The sequence below is a fragment of the Anolis sagrei genome, chromosome 2 (assembly GCF_037176765.1).
Source record: "Anolis sagrei isolate rAnoSag1 chromosome 2, rAnoSag1.mat, whole genome shotgun sequence".
In the NCBI taxonomy this organism is placed as follows: domain Eukaryota; kingdom Metazoa; phylum Chordata; class Lepidosauria; order Squamata; family Dactyloidae; genus Anolis; species Anolis sagrei.
Window position 1 is genome coordinate 184,586,569 of NC_090022.1, and position 18,548 is coordinate 184,605,116.

The 18,548-nt window shown below is 42.7% G+C and overlaps 1 protein-coding gene across 3 annotated transcripts in view; it reads left to right on the forward strand.

Annotated features, from left to right (window-relative positions):
* LRP1 (LDL receptor related protein 1) overlaps nt 1–18,548 on the forward strand; it is a 439,797-nt gene that overhangs the window by 303,059 nt on the left and 118,190 nt on the right. For all 3 annotated transcript variants that reach the window (XM_060763011.2, XM_060763013.2, XM_060763012.2), the window contains 8 exons: nt 660–785; nt 1,872–2,012; nt 5,778–5,903; nt 6,917–7,033; nt 8,672–8,752; nt 12,897–13,064; nt 14,728–14,910; nt 15,446–15,646. In XM_060763011.2, coding sequence (XP_060618994.2) covers nt 660–785; nt 1,872–2,012; nt 5,778–5,903; nt 6,917–7,033; nt 8,672–8,752; nt 12,897–13,064; nt 14,728–14,910; nt 15,446–15,646 — 1,143 coding nt within the window. The remainder of the gene's footprint in view (nt 1–659; nt 786–1,871; nt 2,013–5,777; nt 5,904–6,916; nt 7,034–8,671; nt 8,753–12,896; nt 13,065–14,727; nt 14,911–15,445; nt 15,647–18,548) is intronic.

Here is an 18,548-nt window from a genome sequence, read left to right on the forward strand (position 1 = left end):
GTTGTTGTTGTTGTTGTTGTTATATTCATTGAAAAGCTGTATCAAAATGTGCTGCAAGATGTCCTGCACAAACAAAGTTTTTGAAGTTTAATAAACCTTTTCCATGTTTTTATGATCGGACTAATTAGGAAATAACATTTATAACCCAGGAACAAAAATTGTGTTACATAGTGTTATCAGAGTGTATTTTGTAAATACACTATTCGGGATCAAGCTTGCAGATAGATGATGCAGAAAGTTACACAGAGATGAATTTATTATCACTTTTCTGGACAAGGCACAGGGTTAGTCCCCTTGAATTTCCAAGCACAATGGCAGAACCCGGGTTTATACAGCAGGGCCTTGTTCTAGTTACTTGCAGACATGTGTACAGTGACATTTTCTCTTCTATTGCAATCTTGGTGTGCTGATGAATTTCTGATGAGGATGGATGTTGCAAAGCAGTTTGAGCAGGCCTTGAATCCTGCCTCGATGGGATATGTGCTTGGAGAGCGCAACTCAGAGCAGTCCACTGAGAAGGCTTTGATGTATTCTTTATAATACAGAGGATAGCCTTCTAGGCTCTTTGTTTCCTCCTCCTCCTCCACATCCTAAGCATTTCCTCATGTGGAACTGTGTTTTGGCTCCTCTCATTCCATTTCCTGTTCTGTTTTTTTCAGTTGGTTCCAACAACTGTCGAGTAAACAACGGAGGCTGCAGCAGCCTTTGCCTGGCCATCCCTAATGGCAGGCAATGTGCCTGTGCAGAGGACCAAATTTTGGGCACAGATTCTGTCACCTGCCAAGGTAACTATTTGTGTTCCAGAGACAGAGGCAGACATGGGATTCCACAGTATTGAAGAAATGTGTCATTGCACCATGGTTTAGATCTTGATTGTATAGACACTCACATGCGTATGCACAGAAGACATGTTTATTTATTTTTATACACACACACACACACACGTATATATGTATTTCTACCCTGCCCTTCTCCCCCCAAAGGGGGACTCAGGGCGGCTTCACACAAGTATATGATGCTATCAGCATATAAACAATCAATATTTATTTATTACTTATTTAGGGCTTTTATATCTCAACCTCCGCAGAGGGACTCAGGACGGCTAACAAAGTGGCACCCCATGGCGCCCACATCAAAACATAAATATACAATTAACAGCGATGTAATAATAACAACAATATAAAACAGTATAAACAGTATAAAACCGTATCAACAATATAAAACACAATATAAAAACAGACAACAATAGTCAGCGGTCACCAATTTAAATCATTATCCAAGGGCAGTCCATCAGTTCTAAATAAGTCAACACGTCAGTAGGTCAGACTATTCTCCAAAGGCCTGATCCCATAGCCAGGATTTTACTTGTTTCCGGAAGGTCAAGAGGGATGCAGCAGATCTAATTTCACTTGTGAGGGAGTTCCATAGCCAGGGGGCCACCACAGAAAAGGCCCTGCCCCTTGTCCCCACCAGACGCGATTGTGACAATGGGGGGACAATGAGCAGGGTCTCCTCAGATGATCTTAGGGCCCTAGGTGGATCATTTAAAATAATTTAAAAACACATTATACAATTCATTAAACAATAAATAAAACATGCCAATAAACCTTTTCCATGTTTTTATGATCGGACTAATTATACACATAAAGAGGTCCTGTTCATCAAAAAAATTGCATGTTCCAATGCCAAACATTTTGCATTGTGTTAATTTAGCCCTGAATATATCACTTTGTGTTCTATGGACTTGTAGTAATCATTAACACCACTTTAAGGAAATTCTTAAGGGAAAATTATGTTGTTTTCAAGGAAAGTGTCTCATAAAATCCCTCACCCTCAATTTTTTTATCTCTCACTTTCCCATTTTTGGCTAGTCAACCCATCATATAGCCCACCACCACAATGCCAACATGGAGAATTTGCTTGCAAGAACAACCGCTGTATACAGGAGCGCTGGAAGTGTGATGGTGACAATGACTGCCTCGACAACAGTGATGAAGCACCGGAGCTCTGCCGTGAGTATTTTCTCTGGTAGGATTTTACCTACCACTAGGGCCCCATACACACAGCTAAATAAATTCCTGCATTATCTGCTTTGAACTGAAATATATGGCTGTGTGGGACTTAGATAACCAAGTTCCAAGCAGATATTGTGGGATTTTCTGCCTAGATATTCTAGGTTACATGACTGTATGAAAGGGCCCTAGGAGACACCCTCAAATAGGGCAAACGGGACATATAGTCATATAGAATAAGACTGTTTTACCTTAGGTGAAGAATCTTAGCATTTTCAAATGTTAGATGAATCTCTAGGACAAGGGTCCTCAAACTAAGGCCCAGGGGCCAGATACGGCCCTCCAAGGTCATTTACCTGGCCCTCGCTCATGTTCAACCTAAGTCTGAAATGACTTGAAAGCACACAACAACGACAACAACAACAACAACGGTATTTCATCATCCAAAAGCAGGCCCACACTTCCCATTAAAATACTAATAACTTTATATTTGTTAAAATTGTTTAATTATTTTATTTTAAGTTTTTTTGCACTACAAATAAGATATGTGCATTGTGCATAGGAATTCATTCATTATTTTCAAATTATAATGCGGCCCTCCAACAGTTTGAGGGACTTTGACCTGGCCCTCTGTTTAAAATGTTTGTGGACCCCTGCTGTAGGAGAAGGTGGGGATTAGAGCTAAATTGTAAGAAACAGTTTTCCACAGCTGTGTTTTTAGTTGTTTACAGAAACAGGTGATCTGGGAATCTGAGCAAATTCAGACCACATTTTAGTATGTTAGAGGGGATCGCATAGCACTTGGAATTTCCTTCAAAATCCATTTTGTAGGTGCTGTTTTAGCTTATGGGTGGTCTCACACACACATGCCAGGAGTGACCTGAAAGTTGACCAGATGTGATGTGGCATTACTTTCATTCATTAAGAAATGGGCACTTGTGGGGTTGCAGTGTGGGCCTCTAAGTTTAAGGTAATGGTTCTCAACCTGTGGGTCTCCAGATGTTTTGGCCTTCAACTCCCAGAAATCCTAACAGCTGATAAATTGGCTGGACTTTCTCAGAATTGTAGGCCTTGGAAACCACAGGTTGAGAACCACTGCTCTAAGGGATCCAAACATGAAATTATGACATTGTGAGAACAAAGCATTTATTTCCCCCATATATACTGCTTCTGGGTCCCCAAGCATCCCTGTCCCTAATTTAATATATCAAATTCCAAAGTAAGTGATTGATATCTATTTTAATTGCGTATATGTTTAGATTGCATTATATTTTGATGAGATGTGTTTTATTGTTTATCTGTGCGGCATTAAATTAAGCCCCCTCAAATCTCCTCCGGGGTCAAGAAAGGTGGAGTGGAAATGAAATAAATAAATAAACTTACTCTGTGATATAGCATCTTGGGAATTAGAGTTAATAATTGAAAAAGGAAGTCGCTAGCTTGTCTGGTTGCTGAGGAATACATGGAACATTCTTGTGCCCTTTTTCTCCTTCTACCGCATTTTCCATTTTCTCAAAAAGCAGGATCCAAAACCACCATAAATCTAAATTATTCAAAAAAGTATCTGTAGCAGAGGATAGGCATTGCATGCTCATTCAATCTCTGTCGCCTTTTATCTCAGAGTTCAGGTATTCACATTTCTGGGCTCAAGGAGTTTCGAATTATGGCAATACATATGTTATTAATCATTGTGAAGTCACCTTTGACTTAGGACACTCTTATGAATGAGAGACATCAAAAAGTTTTTGCTGATGACAGTATGTGCTTGTAGGATCTTCAATGTCAGGCAGGCATTTACTGAGAAACCAAACTAAATGTGCAAACAACTACTGGTTAGTGGGTTGCTGTGAGTTTTCAGAGCTGTATGGCCATGTTCCAGAAGCACTCTCTCCTGATGTTTTTCCCCCATCTATGGTAGGCATCCTCAGGGGGTTGTGAGGTATATTGGAAACTAGACAAGAGAGGTTTATATATCTGTTGAAGATCCAGGATAGGAGAGAGAACTCTTGTCTGTTGGAGGCAAGTGTCAAAGTTGTAATTAACCACCTTGATAAGCATTTAATGGTCTTGCAGCTTCAAAGCCTGACTGGTTGCTGCCTGGGGGAAACTTCATTTGGAGGTGTTAGCTGGCCCTGATTTTTTCATGTCTGGAATTCCCGTTTTCAGCATGCTGTCCTTTATTTACTGTCCTAGCTTTAGAGTGTTTTAACACTGGTAGCCAGACTTTGTACCTTTTCATGGTTTCCTCTTTTCTGTTGAAATTGTCCACATGCTTGTGGATTCCAGTGGCTTCTCTGTGTAGTGTGACGTAGTTGTTGGAGTGGTCCAACATTTCTGTGTTCTCCAATACGTAATATGCTGTGTCTAGGATGCTCTGCTATGGCTGACTTCTCTAGTTGAATTAGTCTGCAGTTCCTTTCATGTTCCTTGATTCATGTTTGGGCGCTGCTGTATTTGGTGGTCCCTATGTAGACTACATACACAAGAGGAATTGTCTCACCTCTGCAGGAGTCTATTGGATACCATGCAGCTGTGGACAAGTCTACATAGGGACCACCAAACACAGCATTGCCCAAACAGCACTGCAGACTAACGCAACCTGAGAAGTCAGCCATAGCAGAGCCAGTCTGGACACAGCATATTATTTGAGAACACATAAATGCTGGACCACTCTAAGATCTACCATGTCAGACTATGCAGACAAGGCACTGACATCCACAAACATGTGGACAATTCCAACAGAAAGGAGGAAAACATGAAAATGAACAAAATCTGGCTACCAGTATTTTAAAAACTCTAAAATCAGGACAGTAAATAAAGAGCAACACTCAGAAAACAGAGGAATTCCTGACATGAAACAATCAGGGCCAGCTAACACCTCTCAACAAAGAATTTCCCAAGGGAGGAATCAGCCAGGCCTTGAAGCTGCAAAGCTTTGCAATGCTAATCAAGGTGATTAATTGCAACATTCATACGTGCCTCCAACAGACAAGAGTTCTTTCTCCCACCCTGGACCTTCAGCAGATATATAAACCTCACTTACCTAGTTTCTAATATACCTCACAATCTCTGAGGATGCCTGCCATGGATGTGGGTGAAACGTCAGGAGGGAATGCTGCTGAGACATGGCCACACAGCCCAGAAAACTCACAGTAACCCATTGATTCCAGCCACGAAAGCCTTCAACTACACAACTACTGCTTAGAAACAGTTCAGTTAGGCGATCCCTCATTGTCTGAGTAGGATAGTCCTTCAAGGTCAGTGTACTGGTGGGTCCGTAAGTGACTGTGGAGCCCTATTCTTGATCTGCGTCTACTCCCGCAGTGAGGGCATTGGTTTCCAGGTGGAAGGCGGTCTCGGTTGGGGTTTGCTTGACGCACCTTTCTTCTTGGCATGCTTATCTCTTTCACCCTCCATTTGTGCCTCTTCAAATTCTACAGCACTGCTGGTTACAGCTGACCTCCAGCTGAAGCGCTCAAGGGCCAGGGCTTCCCAGTTCTCAGTGTCTATGCCAGAGCAAAATATCTCTAGCATTAGCAACAGTTATATGGGGTGACATTGGCAAAGACTCGTTCAGAGACAACAGCAGTGGAACCAAAGCAAACACTTGTTGGTACTGCCCAAAAAGAAGCACCAGTATACTGAACATCTTTTCTTGTGAAAACACTATCATGAGACAATTCAAAACAATGTAGTGCATATAGGAGAAAGAAATACTTTGTTCTCATAAGTGGTAAGTCCTTTCCTTGCCTTGTCATTATTCAGATCAGCACACGTGCCCCTCAGACCGTTTCAAGTGTGAGAACAACCGCTGCATCCCCAACCGCTGGCTGTGCGATGGGGATAATGACTGCGGGAATAATGAAGATGAGTCTAACTCCACTTGCTCAGGTGAGGGTGCCTTGTTCTCTGTCCTTCTGTTTGCCTACATTTATTCTGCCAAGGCTTTTAGCCTTGCACAAGGGTCATCTGCCATTTTAGGGGTTTGTTTCATGTTACTTCACAGTACGGCTGTTCTTGCCTGTTTGGTAGAATGATATCTGTTTTACTTCTGATCTGAACTCAGTTCATCCAGATTACCAACTGGGGCGGCATACGGGGAGCATACCATCCCCCTGTTATGCCAGCTCCACTGGCTGCCGGTCCATCTCCGAGCCCAATTCAAAGTGCTGGTTTTGACCTATAAAGCTTTATGCAGTTTGGGCCCAGCTTACTTGTCTGAACACATCTGCCCCTATGTCCCACCTCACAATTTAAGATCATCCGGGGAGGCCCTGCTCTCACTTCTGTCAACAACGCAAATGCATCTGGCGGGGACAAGGAGCAGGGCCTTCTCGGCTGTGGCCCCCCGTCTATGGAACACACTCCCAAAGGAGGTAAGATCTGCTCCCCCGCTCCTGACCTTTAGAAAAAAAATTAAAATCACAGTTTTGGGACCTTCAGACAACAGATGTATGCAGCTTTTAGTGGGACAAGGACTGGAACGGCGACTCGACTGATGAGATTGTTTTATGGTTTTAATAACTGTTTTGATATTTGATGATGTACTGTTTTTAGTATGTTTAAAGTGTGTTTTTACTATTGTAGTTGCAAGGCATTGAATTTTTGCCATTATCTATGTGTAAACTGCTTTGAGTCCCCCTCGGGGTGAGAAAAGCGGTATAGAAATACTGTAAATAAATAATAAATAAATAAATCTTTGTAAGGTGAATGCTGGTCCTGCCATTGCCTCTTTAACTGTCAGTGATAGGGGATGTGCCCCGTTTCTTAAGTTAGTGACATCCCAAAGATCTATGTAATTGCAAGTGCCCTTATTTTGTGTGTGTGTGTGTAGTTTGGTAATCCAAACAAGTGTCCACATCTGCCATTAACTTTGCTTCTGTTGTTGAATGCTGCTTACCTAGCTCGTACCTGCCCTACTAACCAGTTCTCCTGTGCCAGTGGCCGCTGTATCCCAATCTCCTGGACCTGTGACTTAGATGATGATTGTGGGGACCGCTCTGATGAGTCAGCCTCATGTGGTAAGTAATAGGAATCACAGATATTTTGCTAGAGTAATGCAAAATCGTACGTTCCCAGGTGGGTCCGCCCACAGCAAATGGAGTTGTTCTAATATAATCATGAGCTGGGATAACAACTGGAGAATGGATAGCCATATGGCCTGGAGGAGTTGTTAAATTCCACATGTTGGACATTATGCAGTAGCAGATGTAACTTTTGCTATTAAGTATGCATTTGACAGTTAGTGATGTAAAGATTTGTAAATGTCATTCTTCATCATTTTTCTACCTGTTGTGAGAAAGTAATTGAAAAATGGAGTTATCAAATGACATTGTAAAAAAACAAAAAACAACAACCCATATAGCCTTTGTATGTGTAGAGGCTTTTTTTAAATTTTGGAGATTTTATGCAGAGGAACCAGGTACATTTTTCCTTTAAAAAAATACCACTACCTTTTAGCTGCAAATATTCTTGTCACTCCAGTTTTGTTATATTTTTGACACTTATTTATTTATTTATTTATTTATTTACAGCATTTTTACCTCACCCTTCTCAACCCCCCCGGGGGGGGGGGGGAGCACAGGAGTCAGAGCAGCTTCAAACCCCTGTTTTTGTTACTCATCGAAATAATTTCCAATATTATTTCCACTCCTTTTCTAGATAATGTTGCATTCCTTCCTTACATTAGGGATGAAGCAACATGGCACCCAAGTCAAGTCTTTATTTATGGTTCTCGCGGCGTCCTTACTCCCATTTTGTTTTAAGAAGCGTTTTTTCCACACACAATAATCAACATACATCCCAGACCCATCTAAGTGTATGTGGGAACAATTCGGATGTGTTCCCTTTCCCAAAAAGCAGGCTAGTTTATGAATACAGAAGGATCTTTTCACCCCAAACCCTAAAATCGTTGCCAATTTTGTTCCTGATTTGAAGGGGTCCTATTCCATGAATGAGTGAGTGATAGGGAAGACTGTATGTCTGAGGGCCCTTCCACACAGCCATATAAACCCAGAATATAATGACAGAAAATCACACAATATCTGCTTTGAACTGGGTTATCTGAGTCCACACTGCCATATATCCCAATTCAAAGCAGAAAATGTGGAATTTTATTCAGCTGTGTGGAAGGGGCCTGGGGGAGAAGGAGGGAGTCAAATGAATGGCTCCTGCCATGTCCAGTCTCATAATACGCCCCCAAAGTGCTGTGAGGAAGAGCCCGACAAGCAGGATCATGGGATCCTTGAGTTGGAAGAGACCTCGAGGTCCATCCAGTCCAACCCCCTGCCAAGAAGCAGGAAAATCACCTTCAAAGCACCCGTGACAGATGGCCATCCAGCCTCTGTTTAAAAGCCTCCAAAGAAGGGACCTCCACTACACTCCGGGGCAGAGAGTTCCACTGCTGAACAGCTCCACAGTTATGAAGTTCTTCCTCATGTTCAGGTGGAATCTCCTTTCCTGTCGTTTTAAGCAATTGTTCCGGGTCCTAGTCTCCAGGGAAGCAGAAAACAAGCTTGCTCCCTCCTCCCTATGACTTCCCCTCACATATTTATACATGGCCATCTCTCCCTGGGAGCAGCCATTTCCTCTAGATTCACTGAGCAATCTGTACATGGAAGCCAGTCCTTGTTAGTCTTATCCTTGTTTTCTCTTTGCAGCCTACCCAACATGCTTCCCTCTAACCCAGTTTACTTGCCATAATGGTCGCTGCATCAACATCAACTGGAGATGTGACAATGGTAAGTGCCACATTTTTGAGTAACAATTCAGCTCTGCTGGCTGGAGTGGCGAGGTCAGGAGGCAAATGGGGGCGAGGGGAGGCTAGTTGAGTTTGGGAATGGGAGAGTCTTGTGCAAGGGTGGTGGTGGTGGTGCCTTGAGCTTCTTTGCCTATACTTGCCATCTTTGCATGATATTATTTTCTTTGCTTTCATCTGCTTTCTGTTCATCCTATTTGCATATAAGAGTACAGGCAGTGTCCAAGTTATGAATAAGATAGGTTCTGTAGGTTTGTTCTCAAGTTGAATTTGTGTGTAAGTAAGTCAGGAACAGGCACATTTTAAAGTGTAATTCAAGCCGTATATATATAGAGAGAGAGAGAGCTTTGGATAGCATAGGGAAAGGTTAACACCCCTTTCTTTTGCTGCCTATGCCCCTGTTCAGAAGATTTCACCACACTTTCTGTCCCTGTGAGAGTTGGATTTTGAAAAATGTGGCTTGTTGTGGAAACAAGGATTGGTGAGAAAGGTTCAGTGGAGATACCTTTTCCCCATGATAACTCTTTCAGCAGTGAATTTACCTTTCTGGGGTAGATTTCTCCTGCTTCCTTTTGTCTCACCCTGTTCTTAACTAGGATTAATTTGTAAGTCAGGTGTTTGTAACTCGGGGACTGCCTGTACTTGCCTTGTTTCAGCGTTTCCCTTTTCCAGTGGTTTTATATTATCCCTTCTCAGGAGTGTCCCCTTGTTTTTCTTATGGATTAAATGCAGAGGGCTTGTGAAGGCAATACTATCTTGATTTGGGGTGAATTTATATTGGTCATGCCATCATGACCTTCCAATCATGCACACGTTCACAAACACACTTTACTTTCTCAGTCTTTGGTTCTATGGAATATGCAGCCTATTTCCATCAAGTCTTTTAGTAGTGATCCAGTAAGGCTTTAGCAGACATGGGCTTTGAATCACGTTTACATTAGGACACCTTATTATTCACATTGCCTGAATGTAATAATAATAATCATAATAATAATAATAATAATAATAATAATACTTTATTTATATACCACTCTATCTCCCCGAGGGGACTCAGAGCGATTCCCAGGTAACATCACAAAACATGTTCAGAAGATTCCAGAGCTTCCAAAAAGTCCTCTTTGCTAAAACTGCCAAAGAGAGAAATAAAATATTCAACGAGTTCAGACCAGTTATTTCAAGAGGCTTAGCCGTTCCTTTTAGAAGATCCTTAGTGAACTGATTTTGCTTCAAACACAGAATCTAAGGGTTGTATATTCCCCAGAGTCAATTCATAAAACTGGATTGTACACATTTTAATAAATACAAATATGCATTTAATAAACCAGAGGCTTATTGGCCTTTAATCGAGGTCTGCTTCTCACATTAAGGTCTAACTACAATTTGGCAAAACCATGGGTTATGAGGGCCCCCTGGTGGTGCAGTGGATTAAACCGCTGAGCTGCTGAACTTGCTGACTGAAAGGTCACAGGTTCAAATCCAGGGAGCGGGGTGAGCTCCTGCTGTTAAGCTCATCTTCTGCCAACCTAGCAGTTCGAAAACATGCAAATGTGAGTAGATCAATAAGTACTGCCTTGGCGGGAAGGTAATGGCACTCCATGCAGTCATGCCAGCCACATGACCTTGGAGGTGTCTACGGACAACGCTGGCTCTTCAGCTTAGAAATGGAGATGAGCACCAACCCCCAGAGTTGGAAACTACTAGACTTAATGTCACGGGAAAACCTTTACCTTTACTTTTTATGAGTCAATCATCTGGCTTGTTTCACAAACAAGCTTATTTCAAACCACAATTCCTGGGTTTTATTGACAGTAAATCAGTATTATACACTTTTACCCAAGATCCCATGATCACATTGTGTCTTGTGAGGACAGGGTGATGGGAAAGAAGGGATGAACAATTTCTCTTCTGCTTCTGATGTTCTCTTACATGCTGTGACACAACTCTCCTGGTGCTTTCTCCTCCATCCCACCCTGCTTTGCTCCTTCTCTGACATGCACTTACAGCTTCATTTTCATATTTTGTTTCCCTTTCTCATGTTGACTTGTTTTTTTCTTTTTGGTTACTATTGTGCATGTCAGTGTGTGTGTGTTCACTGCACCCACTCTCCTGTCTTCTCTGGTTGGTTTCTGTGTTTCAGAAAAGGATTGTGGGGATGGCTCTGACGAAAAGAATTGTCCAAAACCTACCGGTTAGTGCATAGATCAACATGCACCAAAGCTCCCTTCTCCCCTTTCTGTTCCCTCAAATGCCTGTCACTTTTCTGCACAATCCCAGTGATTGCAGGAAAGTGTAAGGAATGACAAAACATAACTCACACGTGCCCTGTTTCTGTGGGGTTTCTCTACGGTGGGTGGGATGTGCAGTTGTTTGATAACTATCATAGGATGTACCCTTTCCGCAATTAAGAGGAGCCATTTGGGAACCTGCTTTTCACTGTGGCTAGACTCAGTCACACCCTTAGGAAGGGAGCCAGTAGTACCTGTGATCCCAAACACATGTTGTTACTGTTTCTCTTAGCTCCATTTGCATCGGTATTTTTGGTGATTTTGCAGCCCAGTCCTATAATGTCTTTTCTCTGCAGCAGGCCCGCTTTGTTCATTGGTAGCTATTTCTAAGCAAGTCTGTATATGAGCCACCTTCACAGATTCTGGAGGCAATTCTTGGAAATGTGATGTGTGACGTAGGGATTGCTTCCCTCAGTGCAATATACAGCTCAGCATGCTTACTTAGAAATGATAGTGTTGATTTTCGTAGGAATTACTTCTGAAGTGAGTGTCACAGCATCAAAGAGGCAGAACCTGTTGTGCTCTCCTTTGGTCACTTTTGTGTGAAAATTGGCCGCAATCTCATCAGTATATATAGCAACCTCTGATGCAGGCCCATTGAAGCGGTTACTCCCTCAAATGTTTCCCAAGTAGAGCTCAAAGATGGATCCCCCAGTGGTGCAATGGGTTAAACCCTTGTGCCAGCAGGACTGCTGTCCGATAGGTCAGTGGTCCAAATCTGGGGAGAGCGGGTTGAGCTCCCTCAGTTAGCTCCAGATCCCCATGCGGGGACATGAGAGAAGCCTCCCACAAGGATGGTAAAACATCAAACATCCGGGCAAAGTCCTTGCAGATGGCCAATTCTCTCACACCAGAAGTGACTTGCAGTTTCTCAAGTCACTCCTGACATGAAAAAAAGCTCAATTTTCAGAGGTACACCTGGAAGTTGTTGGAAGGAGTAACTGGTTCAATGGGCCTGCATCATTTCTACATGTTAGCTCAGCTCTATGTTCTACAGCAGTTCAGATTGACTTGGGTGGTTGGATCATGGGACAAAGGATGACCAAAGACAATTTGTTACCAGTGATAAGGGACAAGACATCATTTCTTTTCCGTTCCATGTATGGAAATTAACTAGACTAAAAGTTAAATCTTATTTCAATACTGGTCACCAGAGAACATCTTCCACCACACACCAGAGTAGCAGGTCCTTGGTTTTCTAAAAGAAGGAAAGGTCAGGGGGCTCAGAAGAAAAGGCTGACTGGCAGTCCCTGCTGCCCCATCTTTAGTTAGAAACAGAGGAGTTAAAGCAGATTCCACGTCATGAATTAGGTCTGGCCAAAATGATGTATATGTACAGAAGCATATCCACATGGTTGCACACAAACATTCATTCGGTGACCAAATAATATTCAGGTGCCACAAACCTTAAAGCTGTCAGTATGATATCTGCCCTCTCACTTCACCCACTCCTGTTCCCCTCATGGTGCATGGATGATCTATGCCATTTCTGTGTTTTAATTTTTCATTATTATTGCTGTTGTTGCTATTGTTATTGTTGTTTTTAACTTTTTAGTTGCTTTGCTAGTGGTAAGAGCTCCTGGGAAAAGTGTGTTGGGGAGCATATTTGGCTACAGCATGCATGCAATAGGAGGGTGCTGTTAATGCAAATTTACTTGGACATCTGGAGTCCTTCTGCTTAGACCTTGGTGTATTGCAGAAATATTCCATGTGCTTTTCAGCCAGAAATGACTGTGTATACCTCTGAAATAGCTTAGAGGGACATAAAAGAAGGGTAGAATCTGCTTTGGCAGTCTCAATGGTGTCTGACCTTCCCCTTGCTCTTCCTTCTCCTGCTTCCAGACAATGACTGCGGAGACAACAGTGATGAGGCCGGCTGCAGCCATTCCTGCTCCAGCAACCAGTTCAAATGCAACAGCGGGCGCTGCATTCCTGTGCATTGGACCTGTGATGGTGATAATGACTGTGGGGACTACAGTGATGAAACCCATGCCAACTGCACAAACCAGGGTGAGTAGAGCATGGGTGTTAGCCAATTCATGCAGTACATCAGAAACATTATTGTTCAAATTCTTCCCTTAATATCCTGGATTCAAAATAAGCCACTTGAAACCATTGTGGGTTATAGAAGCTTGTTGATTACTGTGCAAAGGCCTTCCAGTTGTATGCATTCCCTCTGTGCCCTGAATGCAATATTTGAGAGTATATCTTCATTACTTGAAATGCACTTGACAGAAAAGTTATATCATGATCTTCTGGCAGGGACAAGTAGAAGCCATTAGGGATTATTATTATTATTATTATTATTATTATTATTATTATTATTATTCTGGGACTTCCGGATTCAGACAGACAGACTTTTGGAGCACAACACTCTTGACCTCACAATCGTGTTAAAAAACCAAGTATGGATCGTTGATGTTGCAATCCCAGGTGACAGCAGGATTGCATAGAAACAACTGGAAAAGCTGACAAGATATGAGTATTTAAAGATCGAACTGCAAAGACTCTGGCACAAACCAGTAAAGGTGGTCCCAGTGGTGAATGGCACACTGGGACCTGCAGTGCCTAAAGACCTTGACCTGCACTTAAACACAATCGACGCTGAGAAAATTACCAGCTGCAAAAGGCCACTTTACTGGGATCTGCACGCATTATTCGCTGATACATCACACAGTCCTAGATACTTGGGAAGTGTCCGGCATGTGATCCAATTCGACAGCCAGCAGAGTGTCTTGTGTTTCAAATAATAATAATAATAATAATTTTATTTATACCTCACCTTTATCCCCATAGGGCAGTGGTTCTCAATCTGTGGGTCCCCAGGTATTTTTTCCTACAACTCCTAGAAGTCCCAGCCAGTTTACCAGCTGTTAGGATTTCTGGGAGTTGAAGGCCAAAACATCTGGGGACCCACAGGTTGAGAACCACTGCCATAGTGACTCAAGATGACTAACAATCTCACACGTAGTCATTTTAAAAGCACAATACAAAAGTTTAAATTCAATTAAATAATAACAGTGTGGTAAAAACAGATTAAAATACAATAAATACACAAGATAGCCTTTAAAATCCCCCAAAATCCCACCTGCACCTACCCAAATCCTGCTCCCAAGGACAGAAAACCATGATGAGAAGATGTGTAGAGGGCTAAAACAAGGATGGGAAATATCTGACCATAACACAGCCTGGGCTACACATTTAATGCTATTTGAGATAGGTGGACTTTCAGATCCTGTCAAATACTGGAATCGGGGAAAAGGAGGCAGCATATGGTCTTGGAATCTGAAAAATGAAGTTGTACTCTTAAGAAGACTTCTTATAATGTTGTGACCACAACAGTAACAAAATACTTGTAAAAATTGTTTTCCCAGACTTTGGTTTAACATATCTTTAAGGCAGATTGAAATATAAGAATCTGAAGCAGAGAAGGTTGGTGGTGGTAGAGGAGACCCCTTTTTTATATTGGCTTCTCCTACTTTCCCTAGTTAACAGAGGTTTGGGGATGCAGCAAGGGCAAATGTGGAGCTTGTGACAATCCCCTTTGGCTTGCTGGAGCTTCTACTCTCTGCCACATCATGCTTACTTCAATTATTGGCAACCTAAATATATCAAGGTGTTATTCAGACCTGTCTCTGACACTTTGACATATTTTCTCTGTTTCTATCCCCAGCAACACGCCCACCGGGACGTTGTCACACAGATGAATTCCAGTGTCGCCTGGATGCCCTTTGCATTCCCATGCGCTGGCATTGCGATGGTGATACTGACTGCATGGACTCCAGTGATGAGAAAAACTGTGAGGGGGTCACTCATGTCTGTGATCCAAATGTCAAGTTTGGCTGCAAAGATTCTGGTAAGTGCCTTGTGGAGCTCCCTGGGCAAAGCCAGAGGGATCTATCATCAAGATTCAGATGTGTTGTTTGGAGTGAGACAACAAGAGTATATTTCTATTGTTGACACCAGTAATAAGTATTCTTCTAGATGCCCTAGCTCGGATAGTTTAATGACATCCCATTTTAAGGTTGGGTCAGTCCTTTGTTAAGGGTCATATTCAGAAAGTGAAGATTAGTGGAGTTAGTGTGAAGATGCAAAGCCACATATAATAGTAAGCCCTATTGCAATGAATGACCATATAAACCTGCAAGAGGACATACAAAGGCCTTGGACACGAAGCTGCGGCTACTTATCCAATTGTACCAATTGATACAGAGGTCATACTTTATTTATAACACTCTCTCAGCAAATAAGTATCAGAGGCTTTGTCATCATAAGTATGATACAGTTAGATGATGCAGTTTAATGCCCTTACGTTGTAGTCATGATCTTTTCCAGCTTCTCCCAACTTTTTGTTTGTTTGTTTGTTTCTTACACTTCAAATATCCTTTTAGCCCGGTGCATCAGCAAAGCATGGGTATGTGATGGGGACAATGACTGCGAGGACAACTCTGATGAGGAAAACTGTGAGTCACTGGTATGCAAGCCACCCTCGCACACTTGTGCCAACAACACCTCTATCTGCCTTCCTCCTGAGAAGCTCTGTGATGGCAATGATGACTGTGGGGATGGATCCGATGAAGGGAAGCTATGTGGTGAGTATGAGAAGAACAACTGATTTGCATTTTTCTGGGGTCAATCATTTTAACAAGACTATTAACCCCACAAAAACTCTAAGACTTCTGGTTTATATAGTGTAGTGGTGAAGCCTGTGAGTTCTGAAGCAGTAAGCCTCCCAGTAGTATATCAGCTGTGACTTCATTAGGTGGAACTAGCTAATGTGCTGTTTTCAGAAATCTTAGCTATTCATCAACTACATAGGAAATAATAGCTCCAGCGTATGTCTTACAGAGGTGTGTTTAATGTTGCTGGGATAATATATGGGAACTCCGTGCTTTGAATGTTGTGCCACCCTCAGTCTGGACTCCTTTATTTTAATTCAAAAGCCTCCTTGTGCTTCATCCTGTGCATCCATCTTAACTCAGTACTGGACACTGAATGAATTAAGTAGGTCTTCTGGCTAGCGTGAGGACAGGAACTGACTTGCATGCTCCCAATGCAACAAAATCCCTTGAGTTAGCCCTTTTATTAAAAAACAGTGAGATACTCTTACTGGGATGCCCAACCTGTTTCGTTAGTAATAATTTTGAGAATGAGTGGAGTCATTTTGCTTGTCAGGAGGCTGGAGATTCTGTTTTAGAGATTCTCCTAGGTGCTATATTTGCATGTGTGCATGTCTCCAGAGATCATCCGGAGTTTCGGGGTGCGGTGTTATCTGTACGCAGATGATGTCCAACTCTGTTACTCCTTCCCACCTACTACTAAGGAGGCTGTTCAGGTCCTGGACTGGTGCTTGGCCGCTGTATCGGACTGGATGAGGGCTAACAAATTGAAACTGAATCCAGACAAGACAGAGGCACTCCTGGTCAGTCGAAAGGCCGAACAGGGCATAGGGTTACAGCCTGTGTTAGACGGGGTTACACTCCCCCTGAAGACACAGGTTTGCAGCTTGGGTGTGATCCTGGATTCATCGCTGAGCCTGGAACCCCAGGTTTCGGCGGTGACCAGGGGAGCATTTGCACAACTAAAACTTGTGTGCCAGCTGCACCCGTACCTTGGGAAGTCTGACTTGGCCACGGTAGTCCACGCTCTGATTACATCCCACATAGATTACTGCAACGCGCTCTACGTGGGGTTACCTTTGAAGACAACCCGGAAGCTTAAAATGGTCCAGCGTGCGGCAGCCAGGTTGCTAACAGGAGCAGGCCTCAGGGAGCATACAACTCCTCTGCTGCATCAGCTCCACTGGCTGCCAGTTTGCTACCAGGCTCAATTCAAAGTGCTGGCTTTAGCCTATAAAGCCCTAAACGGTTCCGGCCCAGCCTACCTATCTGAACGCATCTCTTTCTACGAACCCTCCAGGAAGTTAAGATCATCTGAGGAGGCCCTGCTCTCGATCCTGTCTGCTTCGCAAGCACGCTTGGCGGGGACGAGGGACAGGGCCTTCTCTGTGGTGGCCCCTCGGCTATGGAACTCCCTGCCTAGGGATATTAGGGATATTAGATCAGCCCCCTCCCTCCTGACTTTTCATAAGAGAGTGAAAACCTGGCTCTTCGAGCAGGCATTCGGAACCCCGGAATAGTCAAACTTGAGATGGAGAATGACCCAGGAACGGCCAAGACAATGAAACAGATGAGGATTGGAATGAGAGGATATAGCTCTTTTTAAATTGTTAAATTTTGTCTAAATGCACTTAATTGTTTTTGCTGTTGTATTGTATTGATGGCATCGAATTGTGCCGATATGTAGACCGCCCAGAGTCGCCTGCGGGCTGATATGGGCGGGATATAAGTGATGTAAATAAATAAATAAATAAATAAATAAATAAATGTCTAGTGATTGCTTATGAGCAACATAAACAGTTCTGGCCCAGCTTACTGGTCCGAATGCATCTCCTTCTATGAACCATCAGAGGTTAAGATCTTCTGGGGAGGCCCTGCTCTCGGTCCCACCTCCTTCGCAGATTCGACTGGTGGGAACAAGAGACAGGGCCTTCTTAGTGGTGCCTCCTCAGCTCTGGAACTTGCTCCCCAGCAAGATTAAATCAGTGCCTTCCCTCCTGACCTTTAGAAAGAGAGCAAAGATTTGGTTGTGGGATCAAACTTTTAGCTAGTAAAGTAACACAGTACAAAGAATAATTAAGCAACATATGCAATGACAATCGGAATGGCTATGGTATATGAATTTTGGATTATGTGATTTTAATATTTATACTAGTATTATTTTAATGCTTTGTTTACATGTTTAAGTTTTGTTTGTGTCTTATGATTTTATAGGGTTTTGTAGGTTAAAACCAGCACTTTGAATTGTGCTGGTTTTAACCTACAAAAGCCTATACGTTCCAGCCCAGTTTACCTGTCCGAACATATTCTCCCCTATGAACCATCAAGAGTGTTAAGATCGTCTGGAGAGACCCTGCTCTCGGTTCTGCCACCTTCACAGGCGCGTCTGGTGGGAACGAGAGACAGGGCCTTTTCTGTGGTGGCCCCTCGGCTATGGAATTCCCTCCCAAATGAAATTAGATCTGCCCCCTCCCTCCTGACCTTTAGGAAGCTAGTGAAAACCTGGCTGTGGAACAAAGCTTTTGCGGAATGATGTCTGAGACCGGCAATCTATTGTCCATATATTGTGGTCAGTAACCGACCAAAGTTACTGATCACAATATATGGACTGAATATACGGACTGAGTTGGACACAATTTTATTTTGGCAAATGGTCTTTATGTAATTTATCCTATATGTATTTGGTAATTTAATGTTGATGTATTATGTTTTAGATTTTTAGTGCTAGCATTGAATCTTTGCTGTTAGCTGGTCTGAGTCCCTCTGCAGAGGTACAGAAGATCGGGATATAAAAGTTTTAAATAGATAAATAATAAATAAGTCATAGTTATATGTAGTGATTAGTAAATAATATTTTCTTTGTTTTACTGCATGT